Source organism: Artibeus jamaicensis, unplaced genomic scaffold, assembly GCF_021234435.1.
Source record: "Artibeus jamaicensis isolate MK-2021 breed Jamaican fruit bat unplaced genomic scaffold, CSHL_Jam_final contig_525, whole genome shotgun sequence".
NCBI classification, from domain to species: Eukaryota; Metazoa; Chordata; class Mammalia; order Chiroptera; family Phyllostomidae; genus Artibeus; species Artibeus jamaicensis.
Genome location: NW_026521874.1, coordinates 17,793,624 through 17,811,138, shown reverse-complemented (window position 1 = coordinate 17,811,138; position 17,515 = coordinate 17,793,624). Strand labels below are relative to the sequence as shown.

At 47.3% G+C, this 17,515-nt stretch overlaps 1 protein-coding gene across 2 annotated transcripts in view; it reads right to left on the bottom strand.

Annotated features, from left to right (window-relative positions):
- Window positions 1-17,515, bottom strand: part of SLC5A1 (solute carrier family 5 member 1) — an 80,652-nt gene that overhangs the window by 14,425 nt on the left and 48,712 nt on the right. For both annotated transcript variants that reach the window (XM_053669943.1, XM_037166837.2), the window contains exons 3-10: window positions 14,746-14,850; window positions 14,139-14,198; window positions 12,919-13,023; window positions 3,858-3,963; window positions 2,631-2,711; window positions 1,256-1,476; window positions 879-1,014; window positions 246-353 (exon numbers count right to left, since the gene is read on the bottom strand). In XM_053669943.1, coding sequence (XP_053525918.1) covers window positions 246-353; window positions 879-1,014; window positions 1,256-1,476; window positions 2,631-2,711; window positions 3,858-3,963; window positions 12,919-13,023; window positions 14,139-14,198; window positions 14,746-14,850 — 922 coding nt within the window. The remainder of the gene's footprint in view (window positions 1-245; window positions 354-878; window positions 1,015-1,255; window positions 1,477-2,630; window positions 2,712-3,857; window positions 3,964-12,918; window positions 13,024-14,138; window positions 14,199-14,745; window positions 14,851-17,515) is intronic.

Here is a 17,515-nt window from a genome sequence, read left to right as displayed (position 1 = left end):
TTCAGATCACCTCTTTCCCAAGCCCGACTGATGGACCAGTGCCTGCTCTGAGAGCCCACCCGAGCCCCGCGTCCTTCCCTGCCAAGGGAAGACAAATTCAAACACTGAGGCCACCTGGAGTGAGGCCTCCCCTACTGACCTCCAGGCTCGGAAGTGGCTTTGCCCAGAAGGCCCAGAGAGTCCACAGAAAGCCCAAGCCCAGTCAGCCACCCAAGAAAGACGCCGCCAGCGGGGACGAATCTCACCGTTGGGCATGAGCTCCACCACTATGGTCGGGTAGGCAATGTTGGTACAGCCCACCTTGGTGCCACAGTGTTTCTCACATTCCGAGGGGACGGTGCAGGCCACTGTTTCTGGAGAGAGATGATAAGCCATGTCAGCAGGCAGACATCGGGAAATACTATCAAGACTCGCTTTCTCAAAACAAGGCTTCAAAGAAGACATTTCTGCCTGAGGCTCTGACGTATTCTCACAAAGAGTGGAGCTCCTGGCTGAGCCCTTCACTACCATGCCCTTGCCCTGCTGGCCCTGACCCTCCCTGAGCTCTGGCTGGGCAGAAAAGGCAGCTCCCAAGCAGAGGAGACAGAAGCAAAGAAATGCTCAGAGTGGGAAGGGAGGGGGCACACTCCTTGGACTTCAGCCAGCTACCCTGTGGCCCAGGAGTAACCATGGTCTCATTGCCCAAAGGTCACAGTGATGGACAGACAATGGTGTGCGGATTGACTACGGAAGTTGTGGAGAAGGAGGATGAAGGAGGAGGAGGTGGAGGAGGAGAGAGAGGAGGAGGAGAGGAAGGAGCAGGGAGCTACGGGGCTCTAGAAGTGATGCGGAGTCCGAGATGAGAGAGAGTGGCCACTGAGTCCAGCAGAAGGCATCACCTGTGTACAGGATGCGGCTGATCATCCCAATCATCACTATGATGAACATGGGCAGCAGCTTCATGTACCCACACATGATGCAGCCGGCCTTCACGTGAGTCATGTTTTTGCCTGACAGGCAGCGCTGCACGATGACCTGCCGGGGGAAGCCCAGTGAGGGAGACGTGCAGGTCACCACACCTCCTGGCAACCCCAGCTCCCCTCCCCCGCATCCTGGGTCCTCAGCCTGGCACTGCAATGTTGCCAAGGCTCAGAGACCCCCCCAGACCACGTGAGCCCTGCCCTGCCTTCCCCAACCCCACAAGCCACCGACAGCCAGGAGTCCCTTCGGCACCCTGGGTAAGACCCTGCCCGCCCTGCATGTCCAGCAGGGCTACCTGATCGGTGCACCAGTACCACAGGGCGATGATGGACATCCCAAAGATGACCCCGGGCCATGGCAAGTCTCCCTCGATGGGATCTCGAAAGATGTGGAAGGAGTCATTCCTTGGGGTGTAGCACTCCTTACTGATGGTGATGTTTCCACTGGAAACCACGGTGGGAATGGCGTTCATGTACTTTTCCACGAAGGCGTCATACCCTCCCACTTCTTGAAAAGCTGGAAAATACCAGTAACAAAAATCAACATCCCAGAATTCTCTTCTCCTCACAGCGGTTTCCTCCTGGGGCTGCCTGAGAGACTGAGAGGAGCTGACCCACAGCCAGAGCCCTCACTGCGTGGCCTTGGGAGAGTCACGTGCCCATTCTGGGCTTCAGCTTTCTCATCCATTGCTAACCCTGCCCAGCCCCCCTCAGGGGCTACCGAGGATCCAAGGCAATGACCTGTGAAAGGGCTCCAACCATGAACATCTTTACAAAGGGAAGGGATTCAAATTACTAAAAGAGAAACCCTGGTTTTGAACCAGGTTCAAAAACTGATTTTTCCCTCAGCCCCTACCATCAGCAGTGGCCTTTGGGGCCCCAGACTCAGCCTTAGAGACCTGCAGACCAGGCCCGACCCCCACTGATCCCAGCCGTGGGGTGGGATGGACAGAGGATGAGTGAGGGGGCTGGAGCTCTGCCACCTGACGACTGTGTCCTTGTACCAGGCCTTCCAGCCCCTGCCCTACAGACCCCTGGGGGACCGCTGAGGAGAATTCAATGGACTTTATATGATATATAATAAATAAAATGTATTTAATACCCTCCCATAACGAGTACCTCTACCTCTAGGGTTTCTAGTCTTATCTTTAGGATTTTACAGATGAAATTTCACCAAATTAGGGGGTGGAGGGGTCAACGTAGAATGGCCGATTTTTAAAATTTTCTCCAATAAGGACATAAACAAGAAAAATATCCCTTCCTATCATCAACTCATACAAGAAAGGAAATTTCACATCAAAATGTAGACAAGATTTAATCTGAAATTTAAGATACAACATATGCATATAGTTAGTCTGATGGACATGTAGTCTTATCCTTTTTTTGCCCAGTTTCTCTGTGGAGAGAAGATGACATCATCACAGGCCCACGGTGGGGACCACTGGCCCCAACTGTCTAGAGAGGACAGTAGGGGACACAGGTGTCGTCTGGGCCAGGCCCCACTCAGAAATCCAGGGCCAAGGAAGGTGCCCTCCACACACCCTCAGCGATGGCCAGTCCGGGCTGCACCACTCCCCTGGGGAAGGCAGGCAGGGAGGCTGGACTCGGTTCTCCTCCCTGGACCTCTGTCTCTGCCTTCCCACTTCCTCAGCCTGCCGCCGCGCCACTTACCAAACCCAGTCAGGATTAAAGATCCCACCAGCATGATAGCCGTCTGCAGGGTGTCTGTGTAAATCACTGCCGCCAGGCCCCCTACATGGACAAGGAGACAAGGTGTCTGACCTCACGCAGGAGAGCAACCAGCCAGCCTACCTCCTGTCCCCACTGCCACCCTCTTCACGCGCACACCTGTGAGCATGCCCCCCGGGCACCCACCCACCCTCTCTCCCTTCCTCCTCTTGTCCTGTTACAGCAGTCTGCTACCCAGCATGATCCTACATCGCTCTTCACAGAAGAGCTGGGAAGGCGGCGGAAAGGAGAAGGTCATCTCAGAGTTTAAGGAGGAGAAGTTTGATGAGACCATTTCAAGCTAGGAGATGGCTCCTCCTCGGAGGTAAGAAACAGCACCTTCCCCAAGAGAAGGCAGAGGAGAGCAGCCGACTGACATCTCTACGAGATGGCTGGGACAAGACCAAATCCACACGTTCAGAGGGCTACTTGTACACCGACCCTATTCCCAGACCACCCAAGTATTTCTTGTCACCAAAGCTACAGGGCTCCAGCTGAGCAGCAGGTTCTGTCACTGACCCTGGCCCCCTGACTTGGGCAGAGTAACAGTTGTTCCTCAGGTCACCAGCTTCTCCAGTCTTCCTCTAACGTCTTCTTGCATGTGTTAGTCCCTCCTTCTCCCCCAGAGTGCCTACCAGTCCCTGTCACATCAAACCCATGGCCTCTGCCTGGCTTCCAAGGCCCCGGCCCTGTGACGCTGTTTGAATTATCAGGACTTATCACCCCCCCACCGCACACACACACACACACACACACACCTCCCACTGACCACCCTCCTGCTAAACCCACCTGCCGCTCACCCTTCCCCTGCCCCATGTGCTGCCCATTGCTGCCTCCATGCCTTGCTCTCACCTGTCCCTGCGCCTGGTACTCCCCTGATTCTCCCAACTTAGCTAAGGTTCTCGCCACAATCTCCAAGACTAAGCCCTGCCTTACCTCCTGGGAGAAGCTGTCTTGACTATTGCAGCCAACACTGGAGTTTTCTGGGACAATCTATACATAACTCGTTAGGGTCTGTGATTTGGGACCCAGCAAATACCCCATCCTCAAACTGTTTCCTGGGTGAATCTCTCCTAGTCAAGAGAAGAAGCCTCGTTGCCTACTCTTTCCATTCTTCCCTGGTGCCTAACCCAGGGCTGGGCTAGAGCCAAGTCATTGGAACGGACTTACCTGTGATTGTGTAAATGCCAGTGACTACCAATAAGAGAAAGATGGCCAGGTACAGATCCAGGCCCAAGGCCAAGTTGATGAATATGGCCCCAGAGAAGATGTCTGCCTGGAAGGAGAAGAGAGGAGAGGTGAGTTAGGGGTGAGCGAGACCAGCTAGCTGCAAGGCCAGGTAATGAACTTGAAGGGGTGCTCAGAAGCTGTCTCCTGAGTAGCGTCAATGCCTGTGATTTCTAGGCTCCAATGTTGGCCCACACTCCCTTGCCCTTAGGCTGAAATACCACAATTAAATAGTCATATTTTTATCCCCCAGTTAAGAACATGAAAGACAAGTACTGCAAGATTCCATGTATATGAGTGTTTAAAATAGATTCATAAACCCGAAGACTGGAATGGTGGTTACCAGGTGCTGGGGTGAGGCAGACATGTGGAGTTATTCATTACAGACACTGAGTTTTAGTGAAGTAAGATGAACAAGCTCTAGACAGTTGCAAAATGGTCTTCGAAATGCTGGACTAAACCAAGTTAAGGCAGTTTCTTGACCACACAACTCCTCTGAGCCCTTAACTATGCTGCCCCTTGGTAACTGACGCTTCACAAACTTATTTAACCACAGAACTCAGTTTGTCAAGGAACAACTATTGACACCTTGAGGTCCCTCTCAACTCACCTGTGGGCTGCTGCTCTAAGCTATTACCCACTGTTTACATCTTAGTGTGCAAAGGTTGATCAGGTCTATTTCCACAGCAAGTTGGAGTGCTGCAGAGTCTCATGCAAGGGAAAGCCCAGCCCCACCCTGGAGTGGAGAGAAACTTTAGCAACATCAAAATTGTATCTCTCCAAGCCAGACGGACTTCATCTTGATCCTAACACAACCAGAACATTACCAAGAACCTCTTGCTTAGCTGTCTTGGTGCTAGGTAGTTCGATCTAGATTAGCTCATATAACTTGAGGGCTAATTGTTCCCTTTTCACCCCTGAATTCACCAGTTCTTGATACAATTCTTTTTCTCTTCCCTGCTTCCGTTAGCCCCATAAACAAGCCTGGCTGGACCGTGCAGTTGCTAATTTTAACCAACAGAGGGCGCCAGAGCCACGCAAAATAAATTTTCCTGGCATCTCAAATTACTACCAGGAAGAGAAGGATTAAGGGGTAATGAAGGTGAACCTTTTGTTTTCAAATCTCTAGGTTGGAAAGAAATTAGACTTCCCCTAAATGCAATGCTCAAGCTGTTTCATTGCATAAAACCTAACACATTTCAGGGCACGTGAAGGGCCCCCCCACACACACACACACACATTAAGAGCCCTGGGAAATGGTACCCTTGCCTCTCCGCTATTCTTATCCCCCTTTCTATCAGGGCCCTCCAGTGACAAGTCCCCTATTCCCTGGTTCTTCGTTGTCTGAAAGCTTGTCTCACACCAAGGGCAAACCTATGTGTGAATGCACGACCTCCTCCCCCAAGATTGACCTCCTGAAGACCCTGTGCCTTGGGTCCCCTACAGATTCTCTAGGGCCAAGAGACCCAGTGGCATTCTGTTTCCTGGCAAAGGAGAACAGCCAGAAGCAAGAGCTAGGAAGAGACACAGTGATTTAGGAAGAGACACAGTGACTTAGAAAGAGGGTGGGTGGTACAAGGACCTGGATTTTAACCCCAGCGCTGCTGCCATTGCCTTGCGGGGCTGGATGAAACATTGTGCCTCTCCAGGACACAGGGTTCCCGTCTTTAAGTGGGGCTCATGACCCTCAGTGGCTGGGAGTGGGAAAGTCCTGCCGTCAAGGAAAGTACTTCCTTCCCAGGCCCTGGAGCTGTTGCACCCGCCCGCCCTCCACAGCAGCCTTGCTGCCAGGGAAATGGCCACTCCTTTCTGACTCTACTCACTGGGCCACTTGAAATTGTGATGAGTATCAATATCATAAAGCCTGTCCCTTCCCCTCCCATGCTGCCATATCATCTCATATAGTTACTTTCATTAAAGGGCCCCATCTGCTGATTACAATGGAATTTGTGAATATGATTCAGTAGATTAGCGAATAAGCATAAGGAGCAAAAATATATGTCTACATTACAAGGCTGCTACTGCCTTTAAAATGCCCTTGTTTGGTTTACTTTCCGGATTAGTTAATTTGTAACATTTTATAACGACACATCACAGTAGACTGGGATATTCCTATTCACATTTGCCTTACTGTTATTAGTCACAAATAAATAGCACACGACTCCTAAGATAAGCTATTAACAGTCTGTAAACACTTCTGAGAAGTGTTGGGCTAATAGACATCTTGTTTTTATAATAGTCTACTTCCTGGGCAGATAAACAATTCTAACAAAAACTGCCTCATGAGTAGAAAAAAAACTAAGACAAATTTCTCCCCCCCCCCCATAAGTCACTCCTAACTTCAGGGATGAATTCTTTCCATCCTTAGGACCCCAAAAGCCACCAAAGTGTCTGGGGATACCGTGGCCAAGCTCACGTCAGCCAGGGTGCTCTGACATCAGTCTTCAAATCTGCTAGGTGGCCAAACTTTATCTGCTTCATAGAGCATTTTTTCCTCTATATCCAGGTGATTTTACAGTTTGCCAAGAGCTTTTAGACACATGCATTGCTTGTGTTCTCAAACTAAGGTGATGTGCCAGAACAGGTAAACTGGCTCCACTTTTTGGGTGAGAGAAGCAAGTCAATGACTTGTTCAAGGGCTGGAATCCAGTTTCTCATTCCATGCCCCAACAACATGAAAAGGTGAGGGTCTTCCTTTCCAGAATATTTTTCTGCAGAGGGCAAGGTCTTCTTTAATGCAAAAAAAAATTTTTTTTTACTTACTTTTAAAATAAAATAATCTTTATATATATAGTTTAAAAACAAACAGCACAGAAAGTTATACATCAAAATGTAAAAGTGTCCCCAAGCACCTTCCGCTCCTTGGCCCAAAGGTGACCACCACTAGGAGATTTTTGTCCACCAGAGCACTTTCAAATGCTTGTGAAAATTATATACCATGATTATGTTCCACAGCCTCTAAAAAATAATAATTCTGAAGATGGCAACATGGAAAAGTATTTACAGTTTGACCCTAACAGGGGGGAGAAAGGCCACAAAATTGCAACTCTATAAAAGAACACACACAATCCAGGCAAGGTCTCACTATGAAAACGTTTGCATTTGAGTTATAGAATTATGGGTGCTTCCCCCTCCAGCTTTTTTCTAAATACTGGGGTTACATTTTGTATAGTTTTAAAGGTACTTTTAAGTTTAAAGAAATTTTAAAATACAATATGAATATACTCCTTATGGATATAGGAATATACATGTATGTACAAAAATATATAATTATAGACCTGAGGAACACACACCAAGTTAAGGGAGTGTTTACCTTTTAAGAAGGAAGTTGGTCAAGAAGGGTACAGATAAGCCTTTGATCATATGGGTAATGTTTTATTTCTTTTTAAAAATGGTAAACTTTTTAGATCCATAGCATCTGAGTGATAATATTCTTAGTATGTTTCTGTATGTTTGAAGTACATCATTACTTTTTTATTTGTAAAAATAAACTTTACCACCAGCTTTGGTAAAAAGGAACTCTCTTATAATCCTATGCGACCGTTCATTTCACAGTTGATTCCAGATTGCTGCTTCTCTGAACTATTCACCCTTTTTAAAAAAATATTTTATTGATTATGTCATTATAGTTGTCCCATTTCCCCCCTTCATTCCCCTCCACCCTGCACACCCTCTCCCACCCACATTCCCCCCTTTTAGTTCATGTCCATGTGTCACAAGTTCTTTAGATTCTACATTTCCCACACTATTCTTGCCCTCCCCCCTGTCTATTTTCTACCTACCATCTATACTACTTATTCTCTGTAACTTCTCCCCCCTTCTCCTCCTCCCACTCCCCTGTTGCTAACTCTCCATGTGATCTCCATTTGTGGCTTCACTCCTGATCTAGCTGTCTGCTAAGTTTGTTGTTTTAGGTGTGGTTGTTAATAACTGTGAGTTCACTGTCCTTTCACTGTTCATACTTTTTATCTTCTTCTTCTTAGATAAGTCCCTTTAACATTTTATTTAATAAGGGCTAGGTGACAATGAACTCCTTGAACTTGACCTTATCTGAGAAGCGCTTTATCTGCCCTTCCATTCTAAATGAAAGCTTTGCTGGATAGAGCAATCTTGGATGTAGTCTTTGGATTTCATGACTTGGAATACTTTTTTCCAGCCCCTTCTTGCCTGTAAGGTCTCTTTTGAGAAATCCGCTGACAGTCTGATGGGAACTCTTTTGTAGGTGAGTCCCCTTATCTCCTGCTGCTTCTAAAATTCTCTCCTTCATTTGAATCTTGGCTAATGTAATGATGATGTGCCTTGGTGTGCTCCTCCTTGGGTCCAACTTCTTTGGGACTCACTGAGCTTCCTGGGCTTCCTGGAAGTCTATTTCCTTTGCCAGATTGGGGAAGTTCTCCTTTATTATTTGTTCAAGTAAGTTTTACACTTGTTGCTCTTCCTCTTAATAAAGAAAAAGAAAAGAAAGGAAGGGAGGGAGAAAGGAAGGAAGGAAATTTCCCCAATGCTGTTAAACAGAACCGGCTTGAATCAAAATAGAAAATTACAGTCCTCCTGACCAGGAGTCAGCAAACTTTTTCTGTAAAGGGTCAGATAATAAATGTTTTAGCCTTTGTAGACCACACGGTCTCTGCCTGGCCTGCTCAACTCTGCCACAGAGGCACAAAAGCAGCTATAGACAAGATATCAACAAGTGGATATGGCTGTGTTCCAATAAAACTTTATTCACGGAACAGGAAGTTGAATTTAACCCAAGACCTTTGTTCCCATTACTTTGAAGGTTTGGCTGAACACTTTCCATGGGACTCACGGGGAACAATAAAAATACAGGCCCAGTTGGAAAAACGTCTTAGAATAACAGTCACTGGCTGCCAGCCTTGGGACTGGCAGCTTCCCTGCCTGTAAAATGCTCAACCCCGATGCTCTGAGATGCTGTGACTTTACTCACGTGTGTTTACTGTCCTTTCTGGTCCCATTTGTATCTGAGCACCCAGTGAATCCTACCTGCCAATGATGTTCGAGATGGAGAGCCCCATTGCTCCAATTTCTCTTTCCATTTGGGAAAGTAAATGGTGCAAGTGATGAGCATTCAAACTGTAAGCAAAAACCAAAGCTCTTGTTCTCACCCAGTGATCCAAAGTGGACACTGAAGCTGCTGTAAAAGTTTATTGCAGCCAGGCTGTGACAACAGCCCCAGGAAACAGAGACAGGGACACCGGTCGTCACATATAATCCATAAAATCTGAGGCTTTATCTCAACTGACTGCACATTTGAATAAGATGTGTGATGCCCTGATTCTGGACAGAACAAAGTGATTCTCAGAACTCAATAGGACAGAATTCTCAGGCAGAGCCAGTAAAACTCAGAGGAGCACATGGGGGAATAACCAAGTCTGGGTTTTGGGCCTCAGTGCCCAGAAGGATGTGGCCACAAGATAGTAGCCACAGTCACGGCCCCATAGCACCGCTGCTCAGTGGCCTTGGTCACATCTGGGTCCTGCACCTGACATACCTTTTGGTTTTCTCTGCCACCAATTACATACCCACTGGATCCCCACATCCTCCTCAAGCCTTCCTAGCAGGCCCCTGGTTATTCACTGACTCACCATGGGTCCCACAGGCCACTCTTCTCACCCATCACAAATTATCCGTGTGTCTCCATGCACACAATCAACTGACTAATATTTATGTGCAATGTAAATACTTGACTTCCTTACTCTGTTAACTAACAATTTTTATTTTTTGTCCATGAACCCTGAACTTCTGTGTATTTTAATCTGAGTGTCTGGCAGGTTGACATCAGCATAAACCTTTCAAAGATCAACTTGACCCATGGGCTCTATGACCCGTGGTCAATCTAAAGTCAGAGAAATTTATAAAGACAAAGCCTTGCCTACCTGACCCTTTCCTGTCCCTTCCCTGGTGCCTAAATGTCCCTCCTCCAGCTGATGTTCTCTCCTCGTGGGCCTCTCAGAAACTCTGTTATATTGTAAGGTCATTTAACTGGCTATCTTCATTTTTCCTGGGGCCTTCCATTTTTACCCACTCTGTACTAAAGATTGGAAGACTTAGAAGGCAAGGAGTGGGGGCAGAGATTACATAATGTCAACGGTTTGGATTCAGTATGGAGAGTTCCTGCTTCTCACCCTAGTACTGCCCCTGTGTAACCCCACAAAGTCCCTTCCCCAGTCAGAACCTCAGCTTCCCTGCCTGTAAAATGAGAGCGTAGACTTAGGACCAGACAGTCCACCCTGTTCTTTCATCCTATGAGAACTGTGTGGAGAACACAGACTTTGGGGCTGAAGACACCCAAGAGTCAGTCTTGGCTTTGCCATGCACCAGCTGTGTGATTTGGGACGAAGAACCTAACTTCTCTGAAACTCAGTTTTCTCTTCCAGGAAATGGAAAATAAAAGTAAAATCCCCTGTTCTCATGCAACACTCTTATGAGAAATGGAAAGAGAGTAAGAAAGGCCCTTGTTGAAAGCTAAGTAGAGACTGGCAGTGAAGAAAGGGCAGCTATCATCCTTCTTGCACATTACTCGGGGGACTGCTGCCTCTGGGGAGCAAGAGCAGGCAGGACGCAGGGCCAGGCCTCCAGTAAGGAGCCCCAGAAATTACAGGGAGAGGGAGCAGCCTACGTCAAGTACTATTTAAAAGCAGAACTCTGAGAAAGCTGACTGCTACCCTCAGTGGGCGCCATCAGGACCTGAGCGGAAGGAGGCTGCCCCTCAGCTACCTGGGAGCACCCACATCCACGGAGGTTTAATCAGTAACTCGAGCAGTAAGTGAGGTGATGGGGCAGGCAGGGAGCGGGGCTGGGCCCTTCGTTTACTCGTATGACTACCCCTGTACCAGCTTTGAGGACAAAAAGTACCCTTTCCATGGCAACGGCAGTCCACTGCCGTTCCCCTGTTTGAACTGTGGACTTGGATGTCCTGCTCCTGAGAGGAGGAGTCCAGGTGCCATTCTCCCTTTGTTCACTGCACAGGTCCCACCTCACGAGCTAAACCCAGGAACTGTTCCCTTACCGACTTCCCACAAGTTCAGGGTGACCTTCCCACCCTCCCTGCTTACATTTTCTTTTTTCTCCTCTTACACTGCTGCCCTTCCCCCTCAGGAAGACTGATTTTTCTACCCCTCCCAGTACTTCCCAGTGCGATCTCTGCATATTGATCTCTGATCAAATAGGACAGTAACTAAAAACAAACCCCAAAGGAGGGAAAGAAAGAGTGAAAAGGGTGGAAACATCACATGGGCAGGGAAACCACAAAGACACCAAGCAGGGCAGTAGCAAAAGTATGAAGCAGGAAACTGGGCAGGGAGGGAGCAGCAACCCTGGGCATCAGTCCCAACTCCAAGACAAAGCCCCATCGACCCTGAGGGTGAGAACAGGTGTTCAGTGAGTTGTGTAAAAACCATGTGTGCGAGACCTTTCAATGAGGAAAGGATAGGCTTCAAACATGGGGCTGGTAAAACTGGATATCCACATGCAAAAAGATAAAGTTGAACCCCTACCTCACATCGTATGCAAAAAATTAACTCAAAATGAATCAAAGACCTAATGCAGGAGCTAAGACTGTAAAACTCTGAGGAGCAAACATAAGAGTCAATCTTCAGGACCTTAGCTTTGTTAATGGATTTTTTTTTTGGTGTCACAGAATTGGTGAATTCAATGACCACATAAGCATGCGCAACAAGAATGAAAGTAGATAAAAATAAACTTCATCAAGATTTAAAACCTCTGTGCATCGAAGGACACTATCAAGAAAGTGAAAAGACAGCCTGCAGAATGGAAGAAAATATGTGCAAATTATACAGCTGATAAAGGTCTACTATCCACAATACATAAAAACACTTTGCACTCAACAGCGAAGAAGACAGACAACCCGTGGAGAAAAAGGAACCTCATGCACTGCTGGTGGGAATGCAGATAGGTGACTCCATTGTGGAAAACAGTACGGAGGTTCCTCAGAAAATTAAAAATAGAACTGCCTTATAACCCAGCGATTCCACTGCTGGGTATATATTCAAAGAAACCCAAAACACTACTTCGAAAGAATACGTGCATCCCTATGTTCACTGCAACATTATTTACAATAACCAAGATATGGAAGCAACCCAAACGCCCACCAACAGACAAGTCAATAAAGAAGTTGATATATATATATACAATGGAATATTACTAAGCCACAGAAAAGAGTGAAATCTTACCATTTGCAACAGCGTGGATGGACCTGGAGGGTCTTACACTAAGTGACATGTCAGACAGCAAAAGACAATTCCCATATATTTCCCTTATATGTGGAATCTAAAGAACAAATAAATGAACAAACGAAACAGAAACAGACTGATAGAGAACAGACTGATGGTTGCCAGAGTGAGGAGGGTTGGAGGGCTGAGCTAAATGAGAGGAAGAGCAGCCCCGGGGGTTGAGTTCAGAGAGAGCAGGAATCCCCCAGATGGTTAGTGACTCAAGGCCCAGCGGGCTGGTTCCAGGCACACAGAAGAAGTCTTGCACAGAGAAAAGGACAGGGAGCTGGAGCCAGAGGTCTGGGTCCTATTCCTGATTCAGGATCCTGAGCAGGTACTCTCCATCCCAAGGGTTTTGTTTCTTCATTTATAAAGAAAGACGGAGAATCTCTCTTGAGATGGTCACTGACTGCTCATGTTTAAGTGCATCAGAAATGTCACTGGAAGCCAGATTCTGACCCTGAAAGGGCACAAAGCCACGGCTACATCGAAGTTTGGGGTCAGCCCTCAGACATCCCTGGCTTCCTTTTAATCTTCTATTAAGAACAGCTTTCCTTGAAACTTCTTGAACCTGTTTATGTTTTTGACCTTCCCCGTGGTAGGGGATAAGGAGTTCCATGTGTTGGCTTCTTGGTGCCTGAAATAGGACTTCACCCTGAGGAGCAAGAAGGCTTAAGGGACTGAATTAATAGAAAAGTATAGCATTACCCCTTGGTGGGGCATCAGTGCCCAGCCTCGCCGGGCTGTGAACTCACCGAGATCTTGGTGAAAATGTAGAGCAACAGGGACAGAAGGGAGAGGTAGACCTGGATCCGACTGCCTCCAAACCGCTTCCGCAGGTACTCTGGCATTGTCACCACCTGCACGGGATGGAAGGGAGATCACTGCAGCCAGAGTGGCCGGAAGGCCCAGAGCAGGCAGAAGAGTAGCATCTACCAGGGTGCACGAGGCTGAACCCCTGTTGGTCAGAGAAGTCTGTGACGTGTCCCAGTGGCCATACTTCAGCCATTTGCTCATCTCAGTCCCACATGCCTTACTGCAGAGGTAGCTGTGTGTTATCCCAGGACATAGAATGTGCCTTATTAATGCTTTTTAAAATAAATACATGACTGCAGGTAACCAAGACAGCAGATCTTTGCCCTGGAGGAGGTGGGGGTGGATAGATCAATATTCCTATATACGGCACTGCCTGCACACAAGGCATAGCAACAGTAGCAGCTTTTCAATGCACCAAACAAGGTGGCCAGGCTGGCTGCATGCTTCACCCTGCCCTGCACACAGCCCTTGCCATGGAGTGTGCCGGCAGGCCTGCTCAACTGTGCTCCCAGTTCCTTTCTGCAAGTGTCAGCCACACTCTGACTTGTCCCCTCAGCCCAGAGCCCGTTGTCTCCTAGGATCAGACATGTGCCACCAACAGCCTCCAGAAGTTGCAGTCTGCCCTGTGTTTCTTCCATATTGCTTTCAATGGACTTCCACATAGGAGTTACTCATTATATCTCGCTGAAGCGAGGGTACCAAAGCTGCCTTAGGTAAAAGGTCATAGAGCTTTCTCTGAGAGCTGGAGCGTGCATTTAATAGTTGAGTACCAGTTGCATGCTCAGCAAAGAAACCTGCTGATGTACATAATTGGAAGAGAAATATGACCCTTCCAGAGGCAGAGGCACATGGTTTTATATCATAAGCAAAAGCAGGACAGTGCCTTGTAAATACACACCCAGCATAGGAGGCCATGATGCTCTAGAGGGCTCTGAACAGAGCGAGACCATTTAGGAGGAGCAAGCCATGGCTTAGTGGATCCATTTAAAGTCACTAGGAGCAATCAGGAACTTTACAACCTGGAAAGGCAAACCAAGGCACAGGCTTTCTCTGCCATTCATCCTGAGAAGTCTCCTCTGCCTTTCAGGGGGACAAAGCACTTATGTGTGTATGTGCGTGTGTCCATCAGTCCACAGTAGATGGAACAACAGGTACTTACCCCAGCTTTGATGTAAATAGGGACAAACAACCAGCCCAGCACAACCACAAAAATCAGGGCCTAAAACCGAAAAAGAAATGGAGTCAGATCATGCTGCCTGGAGGCCCCCCAGTGGCTGCAGAACAATTGCCCACCGGCTTCTCTTTGGGCGCTGCAGACAACTCCCTCAGGCCGTCAGGGCAGGCGGAGCCCACAGGAACGGCAGCTGAGCTACAGGGGAGGGGACCCCTCGTGACAGTCCAGTGACCTCGCAGCCATTTTTCCTCTCCTCTGGTTTACAAAAAGTAAACTACCACTTAGAGACCTTTTAAAAAATAAATAATTATCATAACGGAAATCTGATGAGCATTTCTAAACCTCCAATATGGCTGAAAGGGCAGAGGAGTGCTTGGCTTGTTGAGAGAAGAAAGAAACGCTATTGCTCTAACATCAGTGGTTTTCTCACACTACTCTAGTAGAAGGAACGCAGGACCCTGGGGGCCCTCCCTCACCCGCGTCTCAGGGTGGCCAGAAGAGGTTCCCTAACATCTACAGCATCTCCCTCTGAGCACAGATTGAACTGGCTGACTGCTAAAGCTCCTTCCACCGTGTTTCTGATGTTACTCACATTCCACTCAAAGCCCCCAGTGGCGATGCCTGAAGATGCTCCCATCCCAGCCAGCCCCACGAAGTGGTCGCTTCCGATGTTGCTGGCGAAGAGAGAAGCTCCAATCTGGAAACACAAAGATAAAGTACGGTGAGGACTCTATGCTCCTTCAGGACACTCAGGGGCAAACCAAAGAGAGAAGAGGCATGTCAGCCAAGAGAAGAACAAGAAAGAGCAGAAGAAGACCAGGAATTTGATTGTGCTGGAGTCTATCAGGACTGCTGGTTCTGAAGGTGGTTGTGGGGACTTGGGTAATAATAGTGAAGAGGAAAAGGAAATGATTAAGGAAGAGCCAGCAGGCTGTAATCCCAATCAGATCGTCTGTGAGTCCTTTGTGAGCCCAGAGCACCAGATTGTAGGAGACATGGAAGGCCCACGGCCTGCCAGGCCTTTCCTAGAAGTCTCCCAAGAAGCTGTGGGGCTCAGGAACAGGGCTTATGCCAATCATCTCTGTGTCCTCCAGCACTCCTGGCTTGAGGCTTTGACAAATATAGGTTCTCAGTAAATAGGGGCAGTTTGATAAAGGAACCACTTGAAAGGAAGCCTCTTGGCCTCAGTCCTGTCACCTGTCAGAGAAGGAAGGCAGTGATTTCCAAGTGACTCCCAGCTGTTAAATTCTATGATTCCATGTGCTCCCAAGTAACAAGGGATGATATTAATAATCATAATAACAATAATAATTCTCTAACTGATACAGTAGTTTTATTTTTACAAAGATCCCAGAGACCCAGAGACAAATGCACAAAACATTGCATTTTTCAATATGTCTCAATACACAGGTCAGAACACAGATTGGAAGAACTTATACTAAATACCCAAAAGTAAAAACCTGGAAGCGAAAACACCAGGTGAAACAAGATGATGATGCTGTGCAATCCACTCAACTGCACCTGAGGCTCCAGACAACTCCAGAAAGTTCCAAAGCCCCCTCACACTCAGGAGCAGAAAGGCTGGCAGCATTTGATAAACACCAAACTGGTATAATTATCCCAATTCTTGCTAAGTGAATGGTGGGGGAGGCTTGTAGTTATTTGTTTATCCCTAGGAGGTTCCAAGTCTGGAATGAAACACATATTTCCCCAAACACAAGTCACTCCAAAAAAAGCCGTCCTAACTATACCAGACCCTACACCCAATATAAGACATCTGGGTGCTTAGTACCAAGTCGGAGAAGGAGATCCCGGAAGGCCAGGCTGAAAGGAGGTCTCCAGAATGAGGAGGAAGTAGTGGTATAAATGCCTTCCTTCCTTCATTCACTCTACACATTTATTCAATGTGTCAAGCACTGTTCCAGACACTTGGAATTCTGCTATGCATAGCACAGGGGGAAAAAAAATCCCTGTACTCCAGAAGTTTATATGCTAACAGAGGAAACATAAATAAATAAATAAATAAACCAAAAGAAAAAAAAAAGATGAGAGAGGGGTGAGTACTGGGAAGACGAGAGAGGTGTGATAGAGAGGCTACTTCAGCTTGGAGAGTCGGGAAAGTTCCCTCTGTGGGGCTTAACCTCTAAGCTGAGATCAGAATTATAAAATGAGTCGACTATACTGAGAGCAGAGGGAAGGCATTCCAGCAAAGCAAAGACCCCTGAGTGGGAAGGTCCTCATGGTTGAGAAGCAAGAAGAGGGTGAAGGTCAAAGGTCAGAGTGGCTGGAGCGTGGTGGGCAAGGAGAAGGCGGGTGTGAGGTGAGGCTGGAAGCTGGGTGGGGATACATCGCATAGGTCCTAGCAAGCCAGGATAGAAAGTGTAGATTTTACTGCAATGTGATGGGAAGGCACTGGAGGGTTTCAGGCAGAGCAGGCACAGAATCTAATTTGCTTTTAAACGTTGCTCTCAAGGGTGCAGAAAATGTAGTGTTGGGGACGAGGGACAAAAGAGAAACCATGTGGGAGGCTGTTGCTGCATCTGGGTGAACGAGAACAGTGACTTGGTCTTGGGGGTAGCAGTAGAGATGAAGACAATCGTAGAGATGAGGGTCTGTGATAGAAACAGTTAAGGGGCCTTGGATTCGATGGATCGAATGTGGGAAATGAGAGAGAGTAATCAAAGGTAACTCCTAGATTTGGTACTTGAGGAACTGGGTGAACGCTATTCATTAAGAAAAGGAAACTGCATACTTCAATTATTGCTATTTAAGAGTTTTAATCTTTGCCCTGGCTGGTGTAGCTCAGTGGATTGAGCACGGGCTGCAAACCAAAGAGTCATGGGTTCAGTTCCTAGTCAGGGCACATGCCTGGATTGCAGCCTAGGCCCCCAGTGTGGGCCACATGAGAGGCAACCACACACTGATGTTTCTCTCCCTCTCTTTCTACCTCCCTTCCCCCTCTCCAAAGATAAATAAATACATATATAAAAAGAATTTATATAAATATATATTTTATATATTCTTTTTATATATATAAATATATATATAAAGAATTTTAATCTTTGGTCACCTGTACTTTAAAGTGTGTCGTATAATGTAGACATGCTTGCCTTTGTTAAAAGAATTAGACCCAGTAAATTTTGCCCAAGAAATAAATTACTATCGCCTCTGACTCTTAGTGGAATTCTCATGGTGTGAAAAGTTCTATCGGCCCAGACTGCATCTTGTCTTCCTTATAACATAAACATTAAAATGCTTTGTGTGCTTCAAGAAGAAAGAGCAGGAGGAGGAGAGAAGGGAGAAAAAGAGGGAGACAGAGAAGAAGGAGAAACTGGGGGAAGGCAGGCTGTTTAGAGACCCAC